This window comes from Micrasema longulum, unplaced genomic scaffold (genome assembly GCF_059751315.1).
Source record: "Micrasema longulum isolate JH-2025_06_02 unplaced genomic scaffold, ASM5975131v1 h1tg003256l, whole genome shotgun sequence".
Lineage (NCBI taxonomy): Eukaryota > Metazoa > Arthropoda > Insecta > Trichoptera > Brachycentridae > Micrasema > Micrasema longulum.
The window spans coordinates 88,968-116,017 of NW_028280340.1; the positions used below are offsets into that span (position 1 = coordinate 88,968).

Below are 27,050 nucleotides of genomic sequence, written 5' to 3' on the forward strand. Positions count from 1 at the left end.
GTGTAAAAAAAAAATAATACAAAAATTGTAAAAGAATAAATAAATATATTTTACTGTGAAAAAAAATAAACATCTTAACATGTGAGAAATAAAATTTTTCTAGGAATCTATGTTTTAGAGGCATGTGTTTTTATGGTCTTCAGCAAACGTAGGAAAATACATTTTTTTTTCATTTTTTTAATGACTAGTTTTTTTATACAATGAGGAAATTCAGTGGTTTCTCAATTTTTTTTTATTTGTTAATAGACTATCAAACTAAGCAAAAAATATTTTTTTTATGTATCGTATTACTATCGCAATGATTTTTTAAAGTTTTGAAATTACTCTGCTCATGACGTCACAAGTTTTCGTCGGTGAGTTCTGCTGACATTTCAAAGTAGAGACCGTAGTATAAAAATAGACTAACCGTTGAAAAATACGGCCATCTGAAACCGGAAATCTATCACAACACATAATGCTGTAATTGACTGGTTGATTCTAAAGAACTTATGACGTAGTTCAAAGTAGTTTTTTATTAAAACCATTTGTATAAATTTTTTCATACATTTTTGAGAAACTTCATGGTACAATTAAATACTTTAATTTTTACCACATGTAAGAAAATCTTTTTTACATCCAATTTCCCGTAGCACTGAACTTCCTTATTATATTTAAACATTGGCACACTTATTGCCATATGGCAATTTCTTCCAACCAACCAATAAAATAAAATGTGTTGATATGTTTTTATTTTCAAAAATAGAACTAACAATGAGTATGTGTAAATAAGTCAATTAATGTGAATACTAGTTTTTAATAGGACAAGGGAAATAAAAGGAGAGCAAGAGATGAGTTTTTCTCTAGAAGTAAATATAAAAGAGCTATTCTATGAATAGGACTGTTGAACAGAATACTCACTAAAAAATACATATGTTCTTAATTTTTAAATTACACAACTTAATTTTTATGAGATTCTTTCATTAATTGATTTGGAATGGGTTTATTTTTAAAAATCAATTTGTTATATTCTTATTCTTTAAACTCAATTCTGACAAAATACATATTTCATTGTTACAGAAAATGTGTTTGGAAGTATGAAAGTCACATATAATATATTGTGGTGGTAGAACTAGAGTGGGTTTCTTGCATACCTCATCATATTGGCAAGTTCTCCCGGTATTGCTTTGGCCGGGAATTCTATAGGGTCTGCCAATACAGAGAATGAAACAAAACCTTTAAGGTGAGCTACAGGTTTCAAATTTTCCATTTTCAACTGAAGATTATCCGACTAGAATAAAAATATTTTTACTAGTACTAATTTTCTTTTCACATTAAATATTTACTTTATGAAGACATTGCAGTAGAACCGTGATATAACAAAATCCAAGGGACCAAAAAATAAAAATTCGTAATATGGAATTCCCCCATATAACAAAAAAAAAAACATACTAGTTATGTATATATTACGCGCTGCCGCAAAAAATGTTAAAAATGGGGCTATAGCAATACGTGAAAAAACGTATGGGGATTAAGGCGGGTGTTATACACTGTATTTTTTAGAGCATTTTAAATTCACATATATTGTAAAATAAATGACTCGGATTAAAATTCACAGTAAGGACTAGATTAAAAAATAATATAAACATTTGTAAGATTATTTGATTGTTTAAAAAATCTTTTGGTAATGTTTGAACAAATTGACAGTTGAAATCTCTCTAAATATTGTGACATCAACAAATAAAAGTCCAAAAAAAATATTTAAACCCAAAAAAATATCTTCCGGATTAGCCGTCATGATATAAAATGATTTGAGGATCATACCAGGGGTAGGATTCTGAATCTTCTTTACCCCAAGAGAATGGTAATTTGGAGGTTTTTTTTTTACTGCTATGACACTTCACAGATGATGTATAAAACTGTAAAAAAAAAAACCGCAAAAAAACTAATACGATTCAATCAATTCAACCTAATTAAGTGTTTTGGGTAATGCTTAAAGTCGCAACAATGGTCTAAATGAAGATTTTCATATTTAATTCCATGTGTTCGTATATGTTTGACGTTTAATCATCAGTGTGGCCATAAATGAAGCTAAATTTAGGCGCATGCAAAAAATGAAAATCCCCAAATTAACCACTCTCTAGGGGATAGAGAAGATTCAGAATACCACTACTGGACGATAATAATTATTTTTTAATTGGGGGGAAAAGGTGAAACTGAATCATACAAATTGTAAAATTCACAAAAAAAACTCATTGCCTTATAACATTTTAGCAAATGAATAACAACGGATTAATTTTTTCGTATTTTTGAAATTTAAAAAATTATTAAAAGTATGCATTTGAAATGTAAAGAAGGCAAACATTACCTTGTAATGCAATCTCACTAAAGAAAAAAGAATACCTGAGATTTTAGTAAATTAAATGTAGCCGCTTGGGGAAGCGCATATACTACAAGAGGTATTCTCTCTATAGATGCCATGGAATTCAGTTCATCCCAAGTCCACTCTCGCTCCCTGGAATCTGCCAATGCGACATGAAGATACATGGTGCCATTGTTTCGAGTTTTTCTAGGGATTTGTACTTCTAAGTTCCTGTTACAACAATCAAAGAAAATTTATTGAATTTATGGTGGATAAAAAAATTAAACGCATCCAATTTTTAGGCTCTTGTTAAACATAACAGGGTTGAACTATTACAATTAAGATGAAGAACAATTTAAGAGAAGAAAATATGGAATTATAAGCATTTACAGAGCTTCTGACCTGTCAGACCTGACTTTACAGGGCTTATGACCAGGCCGAATGGTTAATGTTACACAGTGTGTAAAGTGGCCACTTAAACCAGTCAGTGACAGGTCGAAAGCCCTGTAAATGCCCAGAATTCCACATTCCCTCTCTTAAATTGTTATCTATCGTAGTTGTAATATTTTAATCTTAATAACTTCTAAGGGGTGAAATCCAGTCTTACATAAATCAGAGTCGGGACCGGGACTCCATTGCGAACTGCTAATTTTGCCTCTTACGACCAACATTTATTAGCCAAGGTTTATTTAAGTGCACCGTTAACTATGTTCCGGGAACTCACCCTCCTTTAATATCTTTCTCAGTCATTCCATCCCTAGTGCTCATACTTCCCAGATACACAAATTATTCTACCTGTTTTAGTATAATACCATTCACAGTGATTCCACATTTAGTGATATTTTAGTTTCTTTAAAAACCAAACGCATTAGCTTAATTAACATTTATCAGCAAATCGCTTCCCTTGATACATCGTAGACTTTTGTTACCAAGAATTGCAGTTCCTCTTTGTTGTTAGCAAGAAGCAGGGCATCATCACCATATTTTAATAAAACATTTTATTTTTAATAAAATAATAAATATTTTAATACATCTAAAATTACCTTTGAGACGATGTGTGATAATTAAAGTTCCGAAGGGTGATAATTTTCTTTAAATCAGTAGAACTGGGATTGTATCGTACGGAGGAATAAACATATAAGTCTTGTTTGGGGTGGTTGAGAAGATGCGATGTGAAACATTTTTCCCCCTTCTTGCATGTAGGTGGAATAAAAATCTCGGCAAAGTTCTTAACAATGTGGAAAACATATGCCAGGAATATCACAGAAAATATTACATTCAGAGACATGTACTTCATTTTTCAATCGTGTTTATCTAAAACAGAACAGTTTTGAAAAGTCAACATGTCAATTCATTAGTTGACGTGTAAAATGTGAAATACGTCAAATTAAGCACAACCGCTTAACGAATTAAATAGGAATTCATACATACATAAATCTTGCTCACAGAGGCTTCACAATTTCGTCACAATTGAAATATTACATTAATCACTCGACTATTTATTGGTTTAAAAAATACATTTACAGTGGTCCCATTATTTACCTATTTTCATGCTTTACTGAACTAGACAAGTAACCACGATCAGACAATATAAATAATTTAAAACAGTAAAAAAAACGCCAATAAATAAACGAACATTGTTTCGTTTAGAATATTTGAAATTTCAATACAATATTTTTTTAATACATACGAAATAGGTATTTTATTTAGTAAACGTAAACAGCGAAAATTGAGGAAACCGGGAACCAAAGAAAAGGAAAACTTTAAAAGACGTAGATAGAGATAGAGGTAGATAGACAACGGGCGATTTCTTTTTTTTAGTGGTACGTTCCAAAACCATGCAAGACCGCAGGGGTAAAGAGAGTAAAAGGATCATGATATATTTTTATACCACAATTATTATTCTAGTAAAATACAGGGCAGAACAATTTAAAATGAACCAAAATTATTTTTTTATTATAATCTCTCTAAAGATCGAACTCGGATCTCCCGTACATAAAATAAACGCCTTTGTCATTCCATGGTAGAAGCCACAATGATGAAGTTCAGCCCTACGAGAAAATGGGTACAAAAATGTATTCTTACGCGCGGTAAAAATTTTAGCATCAAATTTTACTACGTTTCTTGAGAATTTATGAAAAAAAACAAACGAACTATTACTTTGCTTGAGGTCACTAGTTTTTCTTCATCGATCGATTATAAAAAAGGTCAAATGTAACAGAAAAACCTTGGTTTTCCAAGGTGATTCTGAACAAGTTTGAGACATCCTCCATAGGCAGAATGCGTATTGGGCACTGCTGCAATGGTTCTCACCTCTTCAGAATCCATGTACGGGACTCCAGCTCCTGCCATGTGCGAATGTTAGCTTGATGAAGAAGATTTAAACCGTATTTTTTGGATGCCCCCTAAATGATTGTTATCCTGATTTCTTATACGACCTCTCTGATATTACCATCCTATTCCCCATTTTTTTTCCAACTCTCCCAATAAACATGTATTCAAAATTTCATGTAAATATCTAGTTATAAATGGTGTTAAGCTTTAAATATGTTGTATTATTAAATGTTTATATTTTATTAAATACTGACTTACTAACTTGTATATAATGTATATATTATATTAGTAATACATGTGTAAATATGAAAAAAAAAAAAAAACTAAAACTCGACCCTGGCCAGAACATCCGAGTTGAGAGGTGAAATAGCCATAAAAAATGAAGAAGAAGAAGAATTATAAAAGAGAGTTGTGACAGATTTGCGGTTTACGGTAAGTCAACTGACGAATCAGTAGAACTCATCGAGAAGAAAAGGAAGACAACCTGAAACGTCCACGCGAAGTAACTTCAAAAATATAAAACTTTAAAAATTATATCTCTGATGATACGATACATAAAACAATGGCTTAGTTTAATAGTCTATTAACAAATATAAAAACCACTCTGAATCTAAAAATCTCGCATGCATCCAACAAGCTTCTATTGCGTAGTAAAAATAAAGATTTATTTATTTTTACTATATAAAATGACTGCGATAGTTTGAATAGCCTAATACCCACAAAATATTTTATTATTTTTATCAGAGTATTATTCATACCTATTATTATGTAAGTATATATATATAGTATTATACAAAAAAATATACAACAATCAAATAAATCAACACAAAGTTTCTAAGTTGGGGTAGATAGAAAAAAAACTAGGCACCTCACGACATGCATTCAAATCTCACCTCCTCCATATTTATAAATATTTTTATGTACTTATATATATTCCGACATCCGATACGTTCATTCACAATTATTTGTTGGATTGGGCATGCCATCTTCCAACCAACATCTCCTGGGTAGTATTGGTTTTACTGCACTATTTGTTTAAAAAATATTAATTTTCTTTATTTCAATAAATTTAATCTAGAGAAGAAGAAAAAGAATACGCAAATAATGCCATATTCGCATTTAAAAAATCTTTAGGTGATAACCGTAAAAAATGAAGTCTAAATTAGCTTTTATGAATAGATATTATAAAGGTTAATATTGAACAATAATGAAGGCTGCTGTTATGACGTTCAACTTTGTGGTAGCCGGTCGTAGTAAACGCAACACTGATAATTACTCAGTTTCTCAGTCAAACGAACCAACATTCCATCCGAGTTGTCAAATCGCAGTGTTGTTTTGGTTTTTGACAGTGAGTTTACATTTTATTAGGTAGTATTCTTATTCTTCAATGATTTCTGCTTTAAAAATAATAGATTCAATTTGTTATATTCGTTTTCACAATATAATATTCTTTTTAAAAGTTCCGTAAATCAGGCACATAGTGAACGTATAAAATACTTGAGTGTAAACCATGAGTATTTTTACTAAATGTTTTCCTCATTTTTTTCAGATCATCAATTATTCGATAGTTTTTTTACCTGTGAATATTCTTTCAAGAATGAAGCTCAGTAAGCGACTCTTTTAAAATGGAATACCGTCAAAACAAATCGGTCAGAAATGGAGGCAGGATCAACTTCGAGACATTTAGTAAATCAGATAACATCGGAGGATACTAAATTCAAAGAATCATCTGAAACTCAAAATGTTTCCACTATTCCGTATTCCTCCGATAGCAGTGTTTTCAAAAAAGACAACCATGTGTCCCGACCATGCGCCGTAATAGGCCCAGGGGTGATCCCTCCATACCACAGGATCGAGGGTTATGTTCCCCATGGCTGGTCCCCGGCCAGCGAGGCTGCCTCCGGATATTACAAGCAGGCACATGTGCAATTCTTCCCGGAACGTGTCTATCCACCCAGGAACATATCTCCCCGACACACCTTCCAGGAAAATATGAGCAGGATTATAGTCCCGTCTCCGACAGAGGCCAAATACAGGTCTGAACATTTTATACCTTCTTCTCAGAGTGCTCTAAGAAATTCAGCAGAATCCTTAAAATCTAACAATTCCCAAGATGCTAAGTTTTGCGATATTGCTCGGCCACAGTACAGTAGGAGTGGTGACATGCCCCCAAGGCTGGAGCCGCAGGGATCTCCCGCTGCACAGTACGCTGTGCACGGATATCCTTCCAGCAAGGCCCCCATGAGCCCTTACTCCAATATCTACAACTATGCCCCGGAGTTCCAGCGCCACCATTTGGATTATCAGAATCCTGGAGTACAATTAGTTAAAAATAACCAAATATACCAAAAAATACCCGAGCCATCTCCATATTTAGTTGCTAACGATTCAGCAGGTATGTATGCTAGGATAAGTAATGGTCGCCACGAGCCGTACCAGGTACCCAAAGATAAGTACGTACACCCGAGGTATGAGTATCAGTATTCCAATCAGTATCCTCCGGTGCCGTCTTATGGTCCGTTACAAAAATGTAATGATCCCAAAAAAAGAAATGCTATTCAACCTGAAATGAAGTATTATCAAATGTCCCAGAAATATATAGATCCTCATATATTCTCTCCAAATTCAGACCTACGAAATAAAGTTTCTAGTAAAAGAAGCCAAAGTAATGTGCAGTATCATCTGGCAGATATTCACGGTCATTCCATAGATCCTTATAACAACCAAGGAAAAATATACGGGCTGAATGTACCCGATAGGACTAATTCTTACTCAGCGAATTCTAGAATTGTCCCCGAGACAGCTAAATTTAGAATTGACTACCTTAACCATTACAGAGGTATACCGTATTCCGATGCACATCTTGCCACAGAAAGTTTACAAAATCAACATTATAGTAAATCTAACATTCCTACATATCCTATGAGGCCGCCAGATGTAAATCATTCCTACTCTTCTGTTAACAATGTGACATATCATAAGTCGGTAGATGAGCCAAATGATTGGATAAATGAATGTAATACACCGAATAAGTTGTACTACAATCAGAGGTATGCACCGTACAACCCCCTTGCCAAAATTCCTACTGAGTTTTCTCCAAATATCATATCACCAACAGAGTCAAGTACTAGCTTTGATAGTATTCATACTGTATCTCATCAGCTTTATCAAGAAGATGGAGGATATGTTAGCCAATGTTCTACAGCAAGTGGAAAAAGTGCCGAGTATCAACATGCGAAACATAATAATGGTAAACATAACATTTATTATGATTCGCCAAATATTCACGCCCATATACCAAGTTACCCAATGCCTAATACCGAAGTGAGATGTGATAAACCTTTCCCCAAGCTGTCTAGTATGAAAAACTCTATGGATGTGAGACAGTTTTTAAAAATGTGGAATGAGGAAATTGAAGACTCCAAAACTGTCAAAGTACCTGCAGAAATGAGTGTTAAGTCGGATAATTTAAACATTTTTCCTCAAATGAGTGCCCCCGAATGTCCAACATTACCAGTATCTGAACAACTTTATGTTCTAGATAAGGTAAATATTCCTGTGGATGATTTATACAAGTATGAACATCTTCAGAAAATTACAAAGCTTCCTGATAATATCAAAGATTATGATCACTCTGAAAATTTAAAAAAAGTTAATTTGAAACAAGGTCGCCAAATAATAAGTGATAACCCGTACTTCAATGCTAATGTAAAAAAAGATCATTTTATTGGAACTATAAAGCCAATGGTCAACATTATCCAAGAATCAGCAAATGAACTTGTTGATGTAGAAGCAAAAATTAGCCAATCCATTATACACAAGGATGTTGGATGCAATTTTGAAATAAAACCATGCAGTCCAGTACCTTCAGTACATAATTTCAATAATCGAGTTGTTGCTTCTGATTCAAATAAAAATATAGCAGTACCAGCAACTGCAGAGCAAGGAAGTAAACATTCAGCTCTCAACTCTTCATATTCTCATGAGACCAATAATAATGGATACAAAAATAATTTGATTAAAAACACTAACATTAATCTTGCAGCAGAAGTAGACAAAACTAATAGCACTCCAATACATGGAGAATACACTAAGCAGAGCTTGAGTAATGTTGAAAATATATTGCCTCATGTAGATCCTCTGAGAACAACAAAAGAGTTTTTTACTATGAAAAGTAATCAAACTTCATTTGAAAATGAAAGAAGAGAGACAGTACACTATAATACTGAACAGTGTATGGATATTTTAGGAAAACATGCAGATTTATCATCATCCAATATCATTTTTCCAAACTCTGAAAATTGTGTTTTAAATAAGAAATACGATAAATGTATCAATCAAGGTGAAGGAGACAAAATTAATGTAATAAATGAGATGTCTAAAACTAACGTACAGAAAAAAGCTTTGATAAACTATACTGGAAACACAGAATTAAAAATTTGCTCAAAAAAAAGTGAGGGAGAAATTGTTATTGACAGAAATAAAATTTTTAATAATGTGGAAGTAATTCAGTCAGTAAATAGGAATAAAACATACTCAGAAAGCCTGAATAATGAAAACCCAATTAAACATAATATTTTAGTTGATCATATTCACCCGTCGAAAGGAATACACAACGCAAGTCATAGAAGTAACAATATTGATTCAAATGAAAAAAATAAATTTAATAAAGCGGTTGTTTTAGATATTAAAATTTTTAAACCAAAACCTGGATCACTGAATAGTTGTGGAGAACTAAAGGCGCTTGATCTTTCATCTTTAGAAGAACAAAGAAAACAAAAGATTGAAGATTTCGTTCAGACAGAAATCATTGCATCATGTAATCAATTGGAATTAAGGAAAACTGACAATCATATGGAACATTCGACTACTACAGATTCTATAACTGGAGATGAATTAGTCTATTCCAAAACTACATGTGAACCGGTTGATTTTTCTCAAGAACAAAAAGAACATTACCATGCCTTTGATAGTAAATCGAAAATTAATAATGTAGCCACATTAAAGTTAGTTGATGATAAAATAACTAAAGAAAATAAAAATGTTGAAAAAACTGATAACTCGCAAACAAATTGTAAAACTAACTTGCATTACACAAATTTGATCAATTATACTTTTCCAGTATTAGAATCCGAATGCAGTGCAACCACTGATAAAGAAAGGGAAATTTCTGAAATTATAAATCCAGGTTCACAAACATCTGATAAAATACAAATTACTCAAGATCATAATGAAATCAAAAAAGATTTTACAATTCAAATGAAAATAAATACCAATGACAGTTTACTTCTTGATAAATTACAAGATTCTCTTGGAAATAATAACATAATCAATTCATTATGTGAAATTCATGAAAATCCATTACATGAGGTCAAAACTGATTATATATCTGAAATCAGCAGCAGCGAAACATCACAAACAAATAAACTACTAAGATCTCACAGTGGAAATGAAATACTTGACATGCAATTTAGTCCTCAAAAACAGAATGAAAGTGTTTTAAATCAATCTGAAATTATCGCTAATGAAACTACGACAAATAATACATTATTAATCTCAATGGAAAATTGTGAAATGGCAACGGAAGAGTTGATTGATGTACCTAAACACATCTTAAACAAATCAAACATGTATACACAATCTTATGATGAAAATAACGAAATGGAGACTAATTTAGCTATTGAAATTCCAAAAAATATAAATGAAAATTTGATTGATAAAAGTGAAGTTGATTCAAGTTCAGAGATACTTCATGAAATTACCACATCATCATTTGTTCATGAACCTGTAATAATATTTAGTAAAACTTTACCAAAAGATAAATTGTATGAATCCCAAGAACAGAATAAATCAGAATCAGATTTACAAAGCAAACCTACAATAATTATTAATGAATCTTCAGTCACTGGTTTTCAAAGTTCCGAGAAACCCAATAAAATAGCTGGTTTATCAGACGGTAAATCTAAAATCATTATTGATGAAGCACTATCATTGCAAAAATTACACGAACATGAAATAAAAACACATTTCAAACCTGAAATACTTGCAGTGTCAGTCAAAAACTCAATCAATAACATTTCAGTTTCTAAAAAACCAAATGAAATTTCAGCAGTTTTATTAGATCATGAATCTGTAATTAATATTAATGAAACATTACCAGAACAGAATGAAGAAAAATCTAATTTAATTGAATTATCCCCAATTTTCAATGAAAATTCAATTAATCTTCCAGATTCTGAGAAACGGAATAAAATAATCATTGATTTACCAGATCCTGAACCTCAAATCATTGTTAATCAAATTTTGTCAATTGATCCAGCATCCAAAAAGTCTAGTGAAAAAATAACCAATTTACTAAGCACAGTTTTTACAATTACAAACCAAAATTCAGTTGATAAAGTTCTAAGTTCTGATGAACTAAATGAAATTACAACTGTTAAATCAGATTCTGATTCTTTAATCATCACCGAAACCTCATCAATTGATGAATTGTCAAGTTCTCAGGAAAAAAACAAAATTAAAACTGTTCTATCAATTGGTGAATCAGAAACCATCTTGAATAAATCATCATTATGTACGGACAAATTACAAGTATCCATTCAAAATAATGAAACGAAAACAGAATTACTATTTGATGATCCTCAAATCATCCTAAATGAATACTCTCTAAATAGCAAAGAGCAATGTTCTCGAGAATATAATGATTTAAATAAAAACAAAATCAGCATACCTGCAATTTCACACAGTAATTCAACTGATAATCTACTAGAACCTGAAAATTTACCAGTGCATGATAAGGAATGTTCCCAACAACATACTGATATTGAAATTAATTTAGCTATTCAAAACTCTACATTTGTAAGGGTATCTTCCGAATGCAACATTGCTTCCAATGAAAATGAGTTCATCCCTCAAGTTGATTCTGTTTTGATTGTAACAAATGAAAATGTGGTCAGTAAAATTGCGACACCTTTAGATGCAAAAAGTTCAAGTACTATGCATAATTTTTCTCAGATTAATAATATAGATAGTGTCAAAAGTTTATGCGCGCTTTCAAATCACCATGAAAATTATAGTGTTGAAACAGATGATGAATCTGAATTACTTGAAAAATGCACTTTACCTTCACATAAACTTGATAGTTACAAATCAAAAGATCGGTGTCTTGATAGTGTAAATGATCATATCGGTGAATGTGTTGATCACAATACTGAAGTAAATAATCAACCAAATGAAAAAGTATTGAAATCTGAAATTGATAAAACTGAATCACAACATATATCCACCTATAAAGATTCTTTTGAAAATGAAGATATTTCTAAAAAGTCTGTCGAATTAGATAACCCCAATATTGGAAACAAAATGTGTCATGAAAATAGCAAGTTTGTATCTGCTGATGATATTGTATTACAATCTCTTTTAGAAAAATCTAAAAATGATAATTGTAAAAAAAAGAGTCATATAAATTTAAAATGTGATGAATTAGAATTCACCTGTGAAACACAAACAAATTTATTGACTGAAGACTGTGATTCTATAAAGTATGAAGATAATAGTCCTACTACAATTGAAGTATCAGTTTTAGAAACAGACAAAAATGTAGGTTTATGTAGCATTGAAAACATTTTAGATGTACAATCAATTGAGCTTACACTACAACCAGAAGATGAAGTTTTAGGAGAGTTTGGGTCCAATGGTGACATCATATTGTATGAGTTACAATCTCCAACTATGTTGAATTCGCACTGTGAAGATCCAACGGATATTATTGAAAATGAACATTTATTAAATGTTTCAACTCCAAATAACTCCCATGAAAATTCTATAAAAAATGATATTCATGATGGACTAGATAACACAAATGATATAGTAGATGCCAAAATCGAAGAAAATATTGTTGAATTAGGAGGCTGTTGGATAGAAGATATTGCCTGTGTGGAGACAGTTGTATCGGAAGATGTTAGTTTTCAGTGTGGAGATGAAATTAACGCTGTTTCACCTGAAAATTCATGGGGATCAAATCTTTCCGATGATGTTGACGATGATGATTCTGTGCCTTACTCTAGACAGGAAAAACAAGATGTAAGTAAAGATTCAAACAGTAATTTAATTTTAAAGGAGATAGTGGAGATTAACCATGGCACAAGTATACTTCGAGAAGCTGAAGAATGTTCATCTATTCCTGTTGAATCTCTTGAAGATAAAATATTTGTAAAAGTTGAATTAAATGCTTCAGTTGAAAAATCTACAGATGAAAGAACAGGAGATTTGGAAGAGTTGTTACCAGTTTATGAAAAATCTGGCCAACAAGATTTATTAGTCATTAGAAATGAAGTTTTATCAGTTATTCAAGATGTAAAATCACAGGGTGAAAATTCATCAAGTATAGGGTTTTTACCAGGTGCAAAAATTAAAAGAGACAAAGAAGAATCAAAATTTGTTCTTAGTACAAAAAAATATAAAAATATTTTGTCTTCTGATTTTGAAAATAGCCTGTTAGAAGATATGTTGCCAAATGAATTTAAAACCTCCAGTGATGTTCAAGATTTTTCATCAATTTTGCATAAGAAAAATGGTAAATCAAATAAAATATTAAAGTCTCCCCGTAAAACGCCCAATGAGGAAAATTCAAATAATGATAGCTTTTGTGCTAGAGACAAACAACTAAACAGTAATTTCAGTACAGCAAAAAGACAAAGCTCTTCATTTGCCAAAATTGAGGAAATTGGAGGTGTTGGAAAGAAAACAAAGTTTCAGGAAACAATTATGGAAGATCAATTGGCAACCCAACATAATTTCAGAGAACACTCTACTTATCACTTTTCTAAAGGAAAGTTAATAACTAAAGGAGCCAAAAAATATATTCCTCCTGATATAAGTAAGCATAACTTAAAATGTAAGTTACCACTTCCCGAAAACATATTGATGTCACTATCGGGAAGTAGGAAACGTTCACAGAGTGATGAAAAATCAGAATGTACAGTAAGTGGCAAACAACATAAACCAAACAAGTTACCTAAAAAACCTAAACGAAATTTTGAAGATGTATTAAAACAAATTGATGAGACTAATATCTTTCGATCCAAGAAGAAATTAAAAAAGTGTCTCAATCCTAATCCGATTATACCAAAGATGATTATAAAAAAAAATGAGACAGGTTCTCACTACACAAGTGCTTCAATAAAACGCTCCTATACTCCAGACCTAACTGGGAATAAGTGGCAGCCTTGGGTTACGCTACAGAGAAATGCGCACATCGAGAAAATGATCAAATCTAAAAACTGGAGGGTGGCATACACAGAGCACTCACCACTGGCACTGACTCAACATAGGTCCAAGGAAGACAGGGGTAAATCATTCCAACATAAGGAGGTTGATTCCAAATATCAACTTCTCAAAATACACACTAGTCAAGCTTTAGACCAATATATTTTATAGCACCATATTTTATGAGGTATATTCAAAAAGTGATTTGTGAAATAATTTGTTTTATGTCGTGGACTACTGACAGAAGTGAGCTAGTACACTTTCAGTGAATCGGTAAATCTTTATCCACCCTTGTGCATGTTGTCCTTACCTTTTAATTTGTTAGCTATTATTAATGTAAGGGTTGGTGCAAAAGTAGATTTAATCAGTCATATAATGGTCCCACCTATTCCAAAGTAACATTCCCGTCATCAATTTAATAAAAAATGTATTTAAAGCGTTTACAAGAAATAAAAAATATATTTATTAAAATTAATACTGTAAAATTAGTCTAAATAATATATTACTATATCAGAAAAAATCCTATCTAAAATATTTTTTATAGCCTAAATCATTTCTAGTCACTAAGGTTTTTATTCAACTGCCCTCATATTCTCTATTTTGTTTTCCTTATCTCAATGTTTCCTTCATTCTGTAGTGGAAAATGACATTTTTAATATTATGCTATGCACTAAATATTAATACATGTTTTTACTATCGTAAATATATATTTTAAAATAAAATTTAAAAAATATGTATGTATACAATGAGAATGGAATATTCAGGTTAACCATATCCAAATGATTTTTAGAAATTAAATGTTAATGTTTTATGAGTGTACATACGGGTGTCGTACATAAATGACTTCTTGTTATATTAAAATATTACTTCAAATAATTTTTGTTACCGGTATAAAATACTGATTTTTTTACACGTTTAAAAGTCTAAAGTTAAGTTAATTTTGAATATAAGTAAATACCGATAGCTAAAATTCAGTTAAAGAATGTAAATTCATATTTACTATGGTTTTTTGTGTGCAATCAGAAAATTAGGTTAAATGGCATTAAAAATGTGAATTAATAGGTTTTGTTGCATAAAAAATTTTGTATTTGCGTTTTGGCTATGAGAAGCTATTCAAAAAGTCCTACCGTGTATTGTGTAAAATAGATTTTTTACCCAATTTCATATTTGCAGAAATTACCCTTAAATTTACAGATTTTTATTAATGTTATTGTTTTGTTATTTTTAATAGTGATCTAAGTTTATGGTATACTTAATTTTTTAATTTATAAGTTATTTACGTATGGTACATCTATTGTAGGATTTTATGAAATTCAAGTACACACTATATCCACGGCCTCGGATAGTGTCTAAATGTATTCTTGGAGAGTTTGTTTGGTCCTGATTTTTTTAGAATGTATTTTTATAAAGGAAAACATTATTTTAGTACAAATGTTTACTCGGTGCGAATTCTGCATATTCCTGTACCTTTATATAATTATGAATGATTAAAAATTTTAACTTGCACATTGTAAGCTGAAACCTAAATTTATATTTGTTTTGTGTATTATGAAATCACTGTAATTGAATTATGTATATGTACAGTTTTCTACATTGAAGATGTTAAATAATCATAAAATAATGAAACATCACAGTTGCATTCATCATGGAACAATTCAGTAAATCATGCTTAGGATCATAAGTGCCTGCAAATTAGATAAACAATTATACATCATATGGTGCAAATGCCCACTATCAAACACTAAGGAGTGCCTTTTATCTCGATTGAAATTGCACTTATTGGAAATATGGTATTTTGATGTTAAGTGTTTCTCTAATACATATTATGCACAGTTTTGAAATGAGTGCCTTTAACTTTTGTAAGTTGCGTATTCTGGATAGTTCCAATTCACATATTACAATGTACTTTGAACTTTTGGCTAATTCTAAATTAATATTTACAACAGTTTTAAATGTATTTAGTGTGCCATTATTGCAGGGTGTTATACAATCAATCTTTGCCTTTAGAATGTGATTTAAAAAAAAATAACACTGGCTGTTAACTGTTTTATTTCATTTATACGTATCTAGGATGTGGTGGTGGGTGATTAAAATTGTTATTTTTTTGTTAATGTTCATTTATTTTTTAAGAGAGGTATAATTACTACATATTATATATATATACATATAGAGTGTTGTGTGTATTGTTATTGGGTATTTTTAAGAATTTTATTTTTAAATAATTCAATTGAATAAAAGTTGATATACCTATCTATATAAATGTATAAAATAATATAGACATATTAGTTACCGATATATTTACCATTTAAAAGTGCAAACAGATGATGTTTTAACTTTAATTTTATTCAAATTGTTATTCAGTACATAACAATTCATACATATTTTACCAAATGAGTTTAAGTCATTTACTTCTTGTGAAGGTAAAACTAAGTTATATAATTGAAATGATTTATAGTATAATAAAAGGTTGACCAAATAAAGTGTTCCGATTGATATTATTATGTTGTTTAAATTAATCTCCTAAGGTGTAGCGCTGTATATCTTCACACATTCTTGTCTTATGGCATTCACAAGATCTTGGTTGATCAAGAAAACAAACCGTAATCCAGATATCTGTAACAAATTAAAAAATTATTTTAAAATTAATAAAATTCACTACCAAACTATGAAAAAAATTTTTTTAAGGATTAGATCCAACCCTCAGAGTAATAATATGCATCAGTTATAGAGACGCCATTTTGCTCTATTGCATAGAACAAAGCGTTGGAAATTTTAGGTTTATTTGTTTATTCATATTTTTTCTCTTACAAACTATAATTAATAATAAAAAACAACAACAGACGGCGTCTTCACTGTGCTTGCGATTCTCGACCTGAGTACCCCTACGGCCCATTGTTTTGCTGTAAACTATACCTAACTTTGTGATTGAAAATCCTAGAATGATTTTTATCCAGATGGGCGGCTCTATAGCGTGTTATTACTCCGAGGATCAACCAAATACTCTAGGGTTCTATGAAGTTTAAAACAAGTTGCAAAACACATTTATTTGTGTGGAAATGTTGAACGGAATAATAAAAATAAAAGGTTTGGAACATGTTCTAAATTCATAGGATCCTAACCAGTATGCTTTAATTTGGTGATTTAACTCGACTAATCGCATCTTCTTTCTGTAAACACATCATATTCTCCAATATATTAATTTACACAACTTCACAGGGCTGATGAGAATAATTCAACTCAATAAGTATTAACTATGAAACATAATATTTGAAGCACTAACTTTGTGGTTATTCATTATATAATTAAAGTAAAAATACTTCGGTTTTTAAACACCTGATTTGTAGGTAAATGATAAAAAACAAAATGCTTTTATTTCAATTTTAAGTATCAGGTAAGTTAAAAAATAGTAAACTGTTAAATAATATTTTATTATAAAATTGCTGAGTATTTTTCACGCATTCTCTGCAAAATAGGCTGGGGTTTAAAGAGTTAAACACTAATATATTTACGAGATATGTCATATGAACTCTAACATTGTTTTTTTACCTTATCGCGCAACTGTCTGGAGATTTAATTATAATTTTATTTTAGCTTTAATATAGCAATAAAAATAACAACAAAATGAAATAATATTTATAAAATTGAATAATATTCACCTCTATAACACTGTTGTGGTTTAGTTTTATTTTGTTGCCATGTAGTATAGGTCGTCCATCAACGTACAGCGGTCTTTTTCCTTCAGAAGCGAGAAAGAAGTCTCCGCTATTCCTGAGTCTGATGGCTGCTTGTCGCCTGGAGATCTTCCCAGCTGGACCTTCCAGACTAAGGTCTATATCTACTACATGGTCCTTTGTACTACGTCCAATACTTATCTGTTAACAGAAAAAACAATTTGTCGAGATGACTTATAGATTAACTAGAGAATTTTAATATTAACTTTTCCAGTAATAATAATTATCTACGGAAAACGTGTCAAAAGTTTTATAGGAAAATCTATTTAGAAATTACATGGTAAAAACATTTTTACTTATTGATAATTTTTGATGATTTTGAATTTAGACTTTCAAATAAAGTAATGTTTTGATTTCTAAAAGATGGATACTTAAATGGCGCCATACAAAATATGAGCTATTAATGGTTATACTGTATTGTTTTTAAACATTTTCATTTTCTAAACACAGTGGAAACTGGATAGGGATAAAATAATTCCTCTTTACTGGTAGTAAAGCTACATAAGACAAAGAGATATGGAATATTATTGGCCTATGTCGATGTGTCTTAAATAAATGAAAAATTACATCTTTAGAACGCATGAGGTATCTCACGAGGCGGCCACGCAGGACAGCTAAGGTTTGCTTGTCGAAATCTGGACCTCCTCCTCCTACTACTGAGTCCACGAGAACTTGCCATCTTCCTAAAGAATTTTCCAACAAACGGATCTCTTTCTTTGACCATCTAAAAACAAAATATATCTATGTTAATACCTTCCTTAAGAAATTTTCACTCCAGTAAAATGATATGAATAAAATATCTCGCACTTTATCGCAAAGTGATATTTTCCCGTTATATACAAGAATAACAAGGTTTTATCAAGTGATGTGACCCGTGAAGACATTTGCACTATAAAAATAATCTAGAGTAGATTGTATTCATTAACAATAATAATATTTTTAGTATATATGTATATTTTTATTTTTTTAGTAACATGAAACTTTCAAACAGATTTTGCTATGTATACTTTTTCTCGAAATATATACTTTTACAAATAAATTTTGAGTTATAAAATGCATAAATTGTCTTTCATGATCACATTGCAGATTTAATGAAAATAATAATTAACTTTAAATCATATTGCTCAATAAAATTATAAATTTTATGACAGTATTATTATGTTTAACCCTTTAAGCTGCAAGTTTAAAAAAAAAAATCATTACAAAAATATTTTTACAGCATATTAAAAACCCCTTTTCACAAACTTTTGTTCAGATGAAACTTTAAAAGAGTAAACAAATGGGGATTTATCTCAAAATATAAAACTCACGGTTCTTTAATCACTGTTTATTTAAATAAGACTAAAGATGGATGGAGCAACACAAGAAACAATGCGCACGCGGCGAGTTCTGCAGAAGAGAGAGATGATACAGCTTCAGGCTTCAGTGCTACACCCTAGCGGTGGTGGAGGTGGGTTAATGTTACCACCCTGACGGGGTTGCCATCGTTATAAAGCCATTTAGTTTCTAAGAAAATCGTAAATTTTAAGCGATCTCAAAACTAATCACTGTATTTGGTAAAGTGATATATTATTTTCAATAAAATTAAAAAATCCTTGAATTATTGTTTATTTATTGTTATAAATGTTGTGAAACAATAACAATTATAAACTAATAAAAAAAAACAATAATAAAATAAGTTTGGTGATAAACAAATGAAAACTGTATACTCGAGAATTGCGGATGATGAAGGCCAATTGCAAGCTCTGTAGTACACACAGTGATCGATTTATCGTTTGCTTCATTATATCGAGCAAACGCGGTAATTTCATAGCAATTGGTTAGTTTTTAGATCACTTCCTGTCTAGAAAAATGAGCATAAAAAGCAAGGCCAATACAATACTGTATGAGTAATAATCTTAATTGATCTGAGGTGATCTCAAAAGCAACCACTTTTATTATTTGCGCATTGAAGGGCTGACAACAAAATAAAAAATGCTCTTTTCATTATTTAAATTGTCATAAAATGTTTGTTACATTTTTTTATCGAACACAGCAATTCAGACACCAGATCAGAAGTCTGTAGTTCATTCCTGTTTCTCTACAAGCAACTTCATTCTTATTTTCTTATGAATAATTGAAAATTACTAATAAATTAAAATATTTGGATAAATCGTAAGAAAGCAAATAAACATTTAAATAAGATTTATTTATTTATTCTGGATAATTTTTATAGCGCCATTTTTGTGAAAATCACCCCAAGACAGCTACACAAGCATTCTTGCAGAGCGCATAAACGGTTGAAATTCTAGTTCCCCGTTTCCAATTATGTTAAATTTCAATACTAATAATAATAAATCTATAGATATATATATATAAGGCAATGTTCATATGTGTGACCTCAATGGACTGAATAACTACTGAACTGATTTACATGCGGTTTTCAGCGAAATGTAGATCTTCACCATGCGCATATTTATAGCCTTTAAAATCTTTAATTTGGTAAGTAGAAAAAAAGTTGGGAGCGTAATTTTTTTTTCATCGTTCACCAGGGATGCATTTGCCGAGAATGTATACACAAAAAAATTGGAAAGGTATTTTTTTATGTTTAAAAAAAATGTTTTTTAATATTTACAAACAACATCCGTTTTTTATGGATCTCAATCAGATTCTTTCCTTAAATTCCTTATAATTTCTACCCATTTGTTACTTTTTAATGGATTTTCATTATTCATTATTCCATGTCCGCTTCCTAGTTGGAGCATATGGTGTCCACAAAGATCCTGCAAGCATCTCTGTTGGCTGCCAGCTCCTACATATACAGCTAATACATTTTTGAAAATCGCATTCCCACATACATCTCCTGTCGGTTGGAAGATCAAAGTTTGATATTTGCAAAAAGAATTCTATATTTAAAAATTCATTATTTTATGTTTTTGAATTCAAACATAAAAAAGTACCTTGGTACCTACTTAAATTCAATATTTGAAAATGAATTATTTTAAGTACTGAAATTCAACAAGTACCTTGGTACCTACTTAAATTCAATATTTGAAAATGAATTATTTTAAGTACTGAAATTCAATCACGAACGAAAGTACCTAGGTACAACAAGTACGCTTAATGCAATAATTGATATTAAACTTTTAATTGTGTTCATTTAATCTATTTACAAGTATGTACTCAAATCTATAGTATTGATGCAATGTGAGAATGTTTGAAAAACGGTATGTGTGAATCTGCGATGGAAGTATGTGGTATAACGAAACAAGGAAGAAAGAAAGGTGATGCTTGGTGGGGACGATAGAATAAAAAAATAGTGCAAGAAAAGAAGGAAGCATGGTTAAATCTGCTGACAGTGAATAAAGCAGTTGGTAGTAGGTATGCAGAATTAAAAAAGCGTATTAAATGGATGAAAGAATAGAGTAAAACAAGGTGTGTGTGAATGAAAGAAATTGTTGAAAGAAAGAGAGGGAATCAAAATGACCGAGAACTTCCAAGTAAATATAAAAATATTTTGGAGAGAGGTAAAAAAATTCCCGAAACAGTAATGAAGTGGATGTATGACAGCTATAAAAGGAAAAGATGGAAAAATGATGACGAATGATAGTGGAAGAAATACTTCGAGGAGGTGTATGAAACACAAACAGGAAATATAAGCACTGCAGCACCTCCTCAAGTAAGTTTAAATGCAGATGATGGTACGACAGAGATAAGAGTGGTAGAAAAAGAAGTGCTGCCAAATATATGAAGAATGGAAAAGCGCAAGGTTTTAATAATGTTGCTACAGAGTTTATAAAGGCGGATGGTGAAATAATTTTTGTATGACTGCACAAGCTTTTCAAGCGATGTTTAGAGGAGGAATACACTTCTCCAGACTGCAGAAGGGCGTTGTTGTGCCCCTATACAAGGGAAAAGGTTCAAGGGTGGAATGCGGAAATTATAGAGCAATCAGCCTTTTGAGCGCTGTTGGCAAAATGTATGGAAGAATACTGATTGAGAGAGTAAGAAAAGTTACAAATGATAGAGTGTGGGATATTCAGAGCGGTTTTATGAATGGATGAGGATGTATGGATCAAATCTTTGCTTTACGAAACATGACAGAGAAATTTCTTGCTAAAACCCAAAAGCTTTTCTGAGCATTTGTCGATCTGCAAAAAGCATTTGATAGAGTTGACAGAGAAAAATTATGGAAGGTGTTATCGGAGTATGGAGTGAGCGGCAATCTGACACCAGCTATGGCTTCTTTGTATAAAGACAGCACAGCATGTGTTAGGGTAAACGGATCATACACATCGTGGTTTGACATTCATAAAGGAGTGAAGCTGGGATGTGTGATGTCACCATGGCTGTTCAACGTGTATATCGATAACTGCATGAAAAAACTGATAGGCTTAAGAATGGGAACAAAAATGGGTGATTTAAATGTCAATTGTCTTTTGTATGCTGACGATGCCATACTTCTTGCTAATAACAAAGAAGAACTGCAATTCTTGGTAACAAAGGTCTACGATGTATGCAAGGGAAGCGATTTGCTGATGAATGTCGATAAATCGAATGTGATGGTTTTTGAAAGAAATTAAAGTATGACTAAATGTGAAATCACTGTGAATGGAGTTATACTAAAACAAGTAGAGGAATTTGTGTATCTGGGAAGTATGTTTACAAGGGATGGAATGACTGAGAAAGATATTGAAAGAAGGGTGAGTGCCGGGAACAGAGTGAACGGTACACTTAAATCAACCTTTGGCAAATAAATGTTTGTCACAAGAAGCAAAATTAGCAGTTCACAACGGAGTCCTGGTCCCGACCCTGATGTATGGGAGCGAAGTATGGACTTAGAAAAACAGGGATGAAAGTAGGCTAAATGCTGTCAAAATGCGATCTCTCAGGCGAATGTGTGGTAAAACTATGTATGATAGATGCACAAATGTTGAGATCCGTACATTATGTAAGGCTGAGACAAGCATTATCGACAAAATCAAGAAAGGAGCTCTGCGCTGGTTTAGACTTGTAGAATGAATGGACAGCGAAAGAACGGCTAAGAATATTTACAATGCGAATGTTGATGGATGCAGAAATAGAGGAAGACCGAGAAAGACATGGTATGACCAAATCCAACAAATACTTTAAGATGGACATGTCAAAAGTCGGAATAATCGGCGCGCGTGCATGAGAAGATGTATGAATGTAGAGAAAGCGAGATCAGTATGCAAAGATAGAGTGTTGTGGCGTTCTATCCTCTCTGCCTAACCTTACGGAGAAACGGCGTGATGGTTTGTTGTTGTTACCCAAATCTAGCAATAGCAAAGCATTGCCGGGTTCAGCTTGTACAAAATAAAACAAAGGTTTACATGGCGGACTTATTGCCACTAGCAATTTCTTAGAGCCTGACCAAAAACAAATAAATAAAAAAAATAATAAAAAAATATTTTTAAAGAAAAAAAAGTTTTAAAAATATATAAGATTATGGTGTCTATTGCTTGCATTAATTACATTTAATACATTTTATTTCATTCAATTGCATCTTCCAAATATTCATTTATAGTACATATACAAACATTTATTTATTAGAAACACTCTTAACACTCCTGCAAATTCTTTAATACAACTAATTTCCTAAATTTTTTTGGGAAGCGTATTATAATTTTTTACTGCAATGCATATGGGCCCTCTTTATATAAATCAGGGGTGCTCAAACTTGAACTGCTGGCGATCTACCTCAATATTTTTAGACTACTTACGATCGACTTGAGAGGCTGCAAGTATGTGTGATGCAAGGTTGTCGTACATACACGATACACCCTACCTACCTAGGTAGGGTGTACCGTAGCATATATAGATATTAGCTTTCCGCACGGTCGATCGCGATCGACTGGTCGATCGCGATCGACCGTTTGAGCACCCCTGATATAAATGATTGTTTCGCCAATAACTCAAGATGGATTACATTTTTATAATTATTTTGAATAAAAGTAAGCAACTTTTATTTATAGTAAGTTTGCAAACATGCAGCTTTGAAAGATGCATGCAGATTTGAAAGGTTATCACAAAATATAAAATCTTACCTGTCTGCTATAGCCAATTCAGCTTCAGTTGCTTCATCACGAGGCTCCTGGAGTTCCGAATCATTGACCATATCTTCAGCATCAGAGAAGCTTAAAGCGTTATCACCTAACAAATATGTAATATGTTAGAATCAAGGTGAAATTAGATGAGGCATTCACAGAATATACATACATATTCACACAGAACCTTACCTCTAGGAAGAGCTTGAACCGATTGGTCGGGAAGTAAACTATACTGCTTTAATAACTGCCAATGGTTGAAGAGTGATTTTGCTGTTCTTGTTGGATAGAATATTGAAGGATGTTGTTCTAGCAATTCTTGAAATTTATCAATTGCCGGTTGAGAGTTCTGTAGCAAAGACATAGAATATTAGATATCACTTAAATACATTTTGATTTTTAATAAAATTACAAACTAGAATTATAAAGTAAAAAATAAGGAAAAAATCCGATACATTTTTTAATCTTAAGCTTATTGAAAATATATATGAGATTTTATTCACAGCAAACAAAAGTTTTCTGATACCAATATAAAAAATAAAAAAAACTATAGACTTAACAATGCTCATTATATCCTATGCATCTAGTTACGGCTGTAGTCTGAATAAAAGTTAGAAAATCATATGATATTGCCATGTTCAAATGCTGTTCTTTCCAAACAGCTCCATTAAAAACAATCAAATTCACTCCGGTCAAAAAGTAATTATATTTTAGTTATACAAAACTTTTATTCATATTTTTAACCAGAAATACCTTCAAAAAGAATGTTTTTTTTATCATTATTATTCCATATCCGCACCCAATGGTGCATAGGGCACTGCACTGGTACATAAATCACAGTGTGTCTTAATCATTTTTGATACATGAAGTTAAGTTAATCAGTCTTACGCTTCAAGTGCCAGTCCAGGGACTACGAAATTAATATTCTAGTATAAAAAATATTTCTAAATAAATATTTCATGCCAACCATGGTGGGAATCGAACCCGAGACCTCTTGCAAGATAGGCAAATGAGCCGACCATTACACTACGAGGTGGACAAAATTTTGTTGGATTGTTTTTATCAAGTGTTTATTGTATTTTTTTAATGGCACAATTTTGAAAAGACGGGGTTTTAAAATGATAAAATCATTTGATTTTCTCACCTTTTATCAGACTACAACCTTAACTACCCAAAGAAGAAATGTGTATTTTTAAATATGAACTATTGGAGTGTAGTCATACTTAAATAACTTTACTCACACTTGCGATACTTGACAGTAATTCCTCCTCTCCGTTGGAGAATAATGCTTTACTTCTAATGGAGGCGATCAAATCGGGATGAAGATTTCGCATGGCCGCCACAGCAACTCGGCTAATTTCAGCATTGTATAGTAATGCGTACCAGCGAGATTGAATTTCACTCACAGTAAACCGGCAAGAGAATTTAATTCCACGGTGTACCATCCGCAAATCATTTGTCTGCAATTAAAGTTGAATCAGTATTACTGAAGAGATAATAAAACATAGATGATTTAAAAAAAAAAAGAAATATTATGTCAAATATCTACAATTTCAATATAAATTTAATACAATAGTACCCAGCAACAGCAGCCAGTTCACTTTACTGCAAAACAATGTGAAAAGCATAAAGAAAAATGCCTTATTTATTTATTCTTACCATTGAATTAGCTTGAAGCTGGGTACGGATTACAATGGGAAGTTAACAGAGTTGCCGATTTTCTATAAAGTGCAAGATAATTTCTGTACCTCAGAGGCAGACGGATGCAAATCCAAACGTCAAATGTTGAGAACATGCCCAAAGAATCTGCTTTCTCTTAAGTGATTTCTAATAATTTATAGCATTCATTTTCATTTTCAGTATCTTAATACATATTGGTTCTTTTATTATAAGACTTACATTTTTTCAAAATCAATGGACACGATCATAAACGGGATACAAAAATCGAAATGTCATTTCATCGAATTAGGGATAAGTGTTTGTTAGAAACATCTTCATTTACAGGTTTATGACGAAGATAATTCAGTCTAAAATTTTCGTAGAGAAAATTCAGTTTATTTATTTTAGTGTATACACGGCACAAATGCCTTTTATAAACATAAACATAAATACAATTAACATACAGTGTTCTATTATAGTTATATTATGTAGATGATTGTATATAACTCTGTTAACTTCCCATTGTGATCAAGGCTCTGTCTGAAGTAAGTAAGTACGTCTAATGCATTTTCGGTTTTAAAAAATATAAGTACAAGTTTATTAAACATATTAAAGTTTTTATCGTGGTCATTTATTTGATTGTGAACACATTCTTGTGAAATTGCACTGATACTTATTTCACGAAGATTGTTCTAATGGTCCATAACCTGGTTGGTTAAGAAGTGGATCCTGAGGGTGTATATCAAAGAGGTTATTTATTTATTTTATTCTCCACTTTTTACTCAATGCATTGATCACGCCTCTAATACGTCACGATTCGGTTTAATTTTAAAAAAGGACTGTCCAATTATAAAAATATATTTAGGAATATATCAATACTTGTTGCACTCCGATGATCAGGGCCAAATCATCAGTTGGTTTCCACCGCCCGAGGTCCTTAGTACTGAGTTGGCTCATTTGCGCTTTTTTCTTAGACCTTTTACTGGAGTTGCTGCTACCTGGAGGCTTGCCTACACTTCTTCTCTTACTGGGTTCCAGGACGGGGGGCGCAGCCGGTACCACGGTCGCCTGCATACTTCCCGCGGCCAACATTTCCGAGTAGGGGCTGCTATACGACTGAGTGCGCACACGTCGGTCCATTTTGGACACTGATCCCACAGTGAGTCCCAAACTATATTCTACTAATTCGTCGTCGAACCGACGTCTTTTAATTGATCGCGAAGAACTAAAAACACAAGAAAAACCCTTGATAACAATTAAAAACATTGCATTCCTTGAAAGCGGATAACATTTCATTTATTACCTTCTACGCTTTGTCCCATCTTGTGATGTATCAATACTTGACGCGATTCCTCCATATTCATGATTATCGCTTAATGCAGTTGCAGGAAGTGAAGATGATGATGAAAAATCCATTTATAGTATCACCAGTGTATTAAATAAAGCTAAAATTTTATAAAATCGGACGGAACTACGAGATAAACGTCAATGTCAAACGTGCACAATTGCATCAATATCACAGATTACAGATATCATCAATATCACAGACTACAATCAATATTCGACCATAGATGCATAGACTATACACACGCTTTTTCTTAGTTTTTTTATGGCCTTTTCTTCTTCCAAATAAGGTGTTCTAGCACAACCCCCTCTACAAATGCCATGGTACTC

At 31.8% G+C, this 27,050-nt stretch overlaps 3 protein-coding genes across 8 annotated transcripts in view; 1 reads left to right on the plus strand and 2 right to left on the minus strand.

Annotated features, from left to right (window-relative positions):
- LOC148270916 (lipid scramblase CLPTM1L) overlaps positions 1–4,110 on the minus strand; it is a 45,431-nt gene extending 41,321 nt beyond the window's left edge. For 2 of the 5 annotated variants that reach the window (XM_088242054.1, XM_088242053.1), the window contains exons 1-4: positions 3,770–4,110; positions 3,382–3,652; positions 2,380–2,569; positions 1,131–1,267 (exon numbers count right to left, since the gene is read on the minus strand). In XM_088242054.1, coding sequence (XP_088098180.1) covers positions 1,131–1,267; positions 2,380–2,569; positions 3,382–3,635 — 581 coding nt within the window. In that variant the 5' untranslated portion in view covers positions 3,636–3,652; positions 3,770–4,110. The remainder of the gene's footprint in view (positions 1–1,130; positions 1,268–2,379; positions 2,570–3,381; positions 3,653–3,769) is intronic. The other 3 variants (XM_088242055.1, XM_088242057.1, XM_088242056.1) reach the window with 3 other exon arrangements.
- A 1,645-nt stretch (positions 4,111–5,755) lies between these two features.
- LOC148270917 (uncharacterized) lies at positions 5,756–14,390 on the plus strand. 2 transcript variants are annotated; one of them, XM_088242041.1, is made up of 2 exons: positions 5,756–6,020; positions 6,222–14,390. In XM_088242041.1, exon 2 carries the CDS (start codon positions 6,329–6,331, stop codon positions 14,108–14,110), a length of 7,782 nt encoding a protein of 2,593 aa, XP_088098167.1. In that variant the 5' UTR covers positions 5,756–6,020; positions 6,222–6,328; the 3' UTR covers positions 14,111–14,390. The 2 variants fall into 2 exon arrangements, with proteins under 2 accessions (XP_088098167.1, XP_088098166.1); XM_088242040.1 differs by having other exon boundaries at positions 5,937–6,040.
- A 1,825-nt stretch (positions 14,391–16,215) lies between these two features.
- On the minus strand, positions 16,216–27,042 carry Rcd5 (microspherule protein Rcd5). Its single transcript, XM_088242043.1, has 8 exons — positions 26,680–27,042; positions 26,256–26,601; positions 24,959–25,177; positions 23,910–24,066; positions 23,718–23,823; positions 18,238–18,394; positions 17,596–17,811; positions 16,216–16,552 (listed from the first exon to the last, which is right to left on the minus strand). Exons 1-8 carry the CDS (start codon positions 26,790–26,792, stop codon positions 16,460–16,462), a joined length of 1,407 nt encoding a protein of 468 aa, XP_088098169.1. The 5' UTR covers positions 26,793–27,042; the 3' UTR covers positions 16,216–16,459.
- Between the last annotated feature and the right edge of the window lie 8 nt (positions 27,043–27,050).

Bases quoted from the DNA above. Each gene is read 5' to 3' on its own strand.
- LOC148270917 (XM_088242041.1), top strand. From the start codon at position 6,329: ATGGAGGCAGGATCAACTTCGAGACATTTAGTAAATCAGATAACATCG.
- Rcd5 (XM_088242043.1), bottom strand. From the start codon at position 26,792: ATGGATTTTTCATCATCATCTTCACTTCCTGCAACTGCATTAAGCGAT. The intron at 25,178-26,255 runs GTATTGATATAT...CTTTAATTGCAG, and splicing joins TGATCATCGGAGTGCAACAA to ACAAATGATTTGCGGATGGT. The intron at 24,067-24,958 runs GTGAGTAAAGTT...TCTTTGCTACAG, and splicing joins TACTGTCAAGTATCGCAAGT to AACTCTCAACCGGCAATTGA.